Below are 4,192 nucleotides of genomic sequence, written 5' to 3' on the forward strand. Positions count from 1 at the left end.
AAAAAAACAACCTGTGTGAACGTGTTTTCACGATGTCAGTTGGCAGGTACTTTGGTGTGGTTTACTCCCTCTTTCCTATCAAACATCTTTCGTCCTTATCTCTCCTTCTTTCCTGTGTTTGTTACTCTCTTGTAACACCTCTAATCTTCTGCACTTATATGACCTTAGTGTGTCGCAAGTGCCGTTAAACACTTACTAAAACTAAACTAAACAAGTGCTGCCAAACTCTTTGCTAAAACTAAAACAAAGAAAAAAACGTATGTGAGCATACAATGACAATGTCTGTTGTCCGATGTCCTCCCCAGGATATACCAAAGCCTGTGATTGGTGGAGTGTTGGCGTGATTCTCTACGAGATGGTGATTGGTCAGCCCCCCTTCTACGCCAGTACGCCCATGGAGACGCAGTACAAGGTCAGTGTTGTGTGTGTTTGTGTGTGCGTCTGTGTGTGTGTGTGTGTGTGTATGTGGGTGCATGCGTGTGTGTGAGCGTGTGTGTGTTTGTGGGCGCATGCGTGTGTGTGTGCGTGTGAGTGTGTGTGTGTGTGTCCGTGTTGTGTTAGTTTCCTTGGTGTGTGTGTATGTGTGTGTGTGCGTGTGTGTCTGTGGTGTGTGTGTGTCAATGGTGTGTGTGTCCATGATGTGTGTGTAGCTTAGGCATAGCAGCCAGCCTCCCAAATAATCTAGGTTGTGTTGACTGAAACAAGCATCAATCAATCAATCAATCAATCAATCATGTGCACAAACATTCACTGAAAGATGGATCAGAGGATGATTTATAAAAATGTATTTGTTTTCGTCAACACCACCCACAGTTGTAATGAGGATTAGTTTCTGAACATAGGGAAATATTTATCCCTAAGTATTGTTTAATGCTTGTCGCAAACTATTGTTTAATGTTTGTCCCCTTTGCATTGTTCCATATTTGTACAGAAGTTTTGTTTCATGTTCATCTTTAAATGTTGCTTAAGATTTGTTTCTAAATATTGTTTAGTATTAGTCTGTAAGTATTAGTTAATATATGTATCCTAGCATTGTTCCATATTTGTCCCTAAGTATTATTATCTCTTTGTCTCTGAGCATTGTTCCATATTTGTTCCAAAGTATTATTTTCTATTTGTCTCTGAGCATTGTTCCATATCTGTCCCAAAGTATTATTTTCTATTTGTCTCTGAACATTGTTCCATATTTGTCCCTATTATTTAATACTATTCTCTAAGTGTTGTTTGATCCTCCCTCCAGGTGATAAACTGGAAAGACACGCTGACAATTCACCCGAAGGCCAACATTTCACCAGCGGCGGCCGAGCTGATCCAGCAGCTCCTGCAGGGCCCCGAGAGCCGCCTGGGCCGCAACGGAGCCACGGAGGTGAAGGAGCACCCGTTCTTCTCCGGCATCAACTTTGACGGGCTCCGGCGGCAGCAGGCCCCCGTGAAGCCCACGATTCGTTATCTCACGGACACCTCCAACTTTGACCCCGTGGACCCCGACAAGCTACGGACGAACGACTCGGAGGGCTCCAAGAAAATCGACTCCAAGCTGGAGAACGGCAAGCACCCGGAGCACGCCTTTTTCGAGTTCACCTTCCGCAGGTTCTTCGACGACGGCGGCCATCCTTGCTCCATGCCGTCCACCAATCAGGAACAACAACAATCGCAACAACAACAACAGCAACAACAACAACAAGAGTCGAACTATCCGGTGTACGTCTAGCTGTGCTAACGACGGAACGACAAGGAAAGAAGAAGAAGAAGAAGAAGAAGAAGAAGAAGAAGAAGAAAACAAAATGCAATGTCTCGTTGTGCCTCCTAAGTGCTCAAATAACCCCCCAGAGTTTGAATGGTTGTTGCGCGTTAAGACTTTGTGTGAGTGTGTGTGCGTGTGTGTGTGTATACATATGTGCGTGAGTGCGACACACAGTTTGAGAGGTGCAGACCTAAATAAGGAGATGCACACTGGAGAAGAAGAAGGCTGAGAGTGCACTTAGAGGGTGTGGGGCTCAAAGCAACATTGCATTGGTTTGTTTCGTTCTTTGTACGTTTTTTTTGTTTTGTTTTGTTGTCTCTTTGTTTCAGTGCTCCTCATGTGGGGAAATCGTCCTGTCTTCCCTCTGTAGTCAGCAAAAGCTAGGGTGGCGTTTGTTTCATGACTATTGCGGAGAAATTAACGTTGAGCGTGTTGAGAAGAAGTGTCAGCGATGATTCTGGGTGAAGAATTTGCCCCAGGCTCAGATTTTTCCTCGAGGTCGTTATGAGGAGCACGACCTACATTTCAACTGGTTAAAGTTATTGTTCAGTTTACGTCACAGAAAAGTATTATTGGTTCTGTGGTCATTTTTTTAGTTCTTCAGCGCATATCGCAGACGCATCAGCTGCAAGTCCGTGCTAAGACTTTGCTGTTATATGGGGCAGTTTTCCTCCCCCCCCCGTGCCCCACCCCTTTCTTATCTTTCTTGTTGAAAGTAAAAGATAATTTTGTAGCCTTGTCATTCAGGCTTTGTGAGATTTATGAGAGTAACTAAGTCTCTGTTACTGGTAAATGATCCAGAGTTAAGTAGGTGTAGTCGCTACACTATCAAGTATAAGCGAATGATGATCTTTTTCCCCAGATTACTTAAAAATGTGGGTTGTGAGAAATAAGATTTCAATTTTTAATTTTTTTTTTTGTATTCAAGATCCGAACAAAGCTGTATATGTCAAACTGAATTTGTGATATTTCTGTTTGTGCAACAACTGCAAAAAGTGTTACTGAAAGTAGTGGAACTGATTCTTGTGCCTTGAAGATGCTTCAGTGAAATAGGATCTGCAATATTTCTTCCTCACTGTTGGACAGGGGATGTGAAGAGTAATTTATTGACACCCAGGCCCTGCTCCCAGACAACCCCCCTACCCCCTCCCCCCTCCCCATACCTCATGGTTATCTAGGCAGGTAGAGAACAAAATGCTGATGACACCAAAATGTTTGTCAGGCTTGTGAAAGCTACAGAGAACCACGGGCCGCCTTCTTGGATGAATCGGAGTAAATGAACTGGGATTTGTTTTTCTCCTTTCTTAATTTGAAGTCTGTCTATCCCTTTTTTATTATTTTTTTTTTAAGGGATTTCGTTCTTCCTTTTTTCTTTTTTTTTTTTTTTTGCGAATGGTTGTCGTCTGTGATAAATTTTCCCATCTGGTTTGTCGACTGCGTAAGTCTTGAGATTGTTTCGACAAGGATGCTTGGAACAATGTGTATTGAGAGTGGGGCGTTTTGCAGCAAAAGCAGTAAACTGTAGAGCAAAAGTTGCTGTATAAAGGAGAGCCTCTACTAAAAGTGTTCTTTGTGAACCTATTCTATCTCTGTAAGGAAACAAAGATGGTCGTCTCACTATGCAAAACACTGGAGAGCAATGAAACAACAGATAATTTTGAAGGCAAAATTTGATAACGCCGATTTCCCGTCTCTTGTGGTAGCCGCAGAAATCCTCACGACTTTGTGTCATTGTTAGTGGGGCTTTGTAACACTGTGGCTGTCCGGGAGGTCGGAGGTCAGGAAAGCTCTACCTGGTTCAGCTTCTGCTGCAGTTCTGACACACCCACCCTCCCTCTAAGAAACCAACTTTTCTTTGGATGTTCACCTCTATGCAAAACAGACGCGTAATTTATCGAGCTCTGCTTGTTACCTGCCCTTTGTACAAGAAGAAAAAAACAAAACATCTTTTTCACTTGTAGTTCTTGTTCACAAATTTTGTGAGGAAGCGTTTGATATTCTTGATGATCAAGATGGATGGGAATTGTTTTTGTAAATTGTGTATGTTATGTACTGACTTTATTTTTACTGTATTGCATAGGATTGAAATGGGAAGGAAATTTTATGCAATGCAAGTTTTATCCTTTACACACCTTTTTGTTCCGTTTTATTTTTATGTTTCCTGTTACTTGGTTGTTTTTTTGGCAGGGGGGTTGTTCTATTTTTGGTTCACGGTATAATTGCCCTGTTTCCAGTATGACCGAAGTTGTATGGGATGAGAGAGGCACGTGTTTCAAAGTTGGCCCAAACCACCATCCCCACCACCACCACCACCGCACCCACCACCCCTGTTCTGTGTTACACACGGACTTTTGAGGTTGCATGTACATACGTGAAGGAAAGGAGAGCTGTTTGGTAGATGGAAGCTGTTGTCTGTGTGTGTGTGTGTGTGTGTGTGTGTGTGTGTGT

At 42.9% G+C, this 4,192-nt stretch overlaps 1 protein-coding gene across 1 annotated transcript in view; it reads left to right on the forward strand.

The window, feature by feature from the left end:
• Nucleotides 1-2,304, forward strand: part of LOC106010997 (serine/threonine-protein kinase Warts) — a gene marked incomplete in the record, with an annotated part of 74,189 nt that extends 71,885 nt beyond the window's left edge. The window contains 2 exon segments of the mRNA XM_035973445.1: nucleotides 306-412; nucleotides 1,241-2,304. Coding sequence (XP_035829338.1) covers nucleotides 306-412; nucleotides 1,241-1,711 — 578 coding nt within the window.
• Between the last annotated feature and the right edge of the window lie 1,888 nt (nucleotides 2,305-4,192).

The sequence above is a fragment of the Aplysia californica genome, unplaced genomic scaffold, assembly GCF_000002075.1.
Source record: "Aplysia californica isolate F4 #8 unplaced genomic scaffold, AplCal3.0 scaffold01237, whole genome shotgun sequence".
In the NCBI taxonomy this organism is placed as follows: Eukaryota; Metazoa; Mollusca; class Gastropoda; order Aplysiida; family Aplysiidae; genus Aplysia; species Aplysia californica.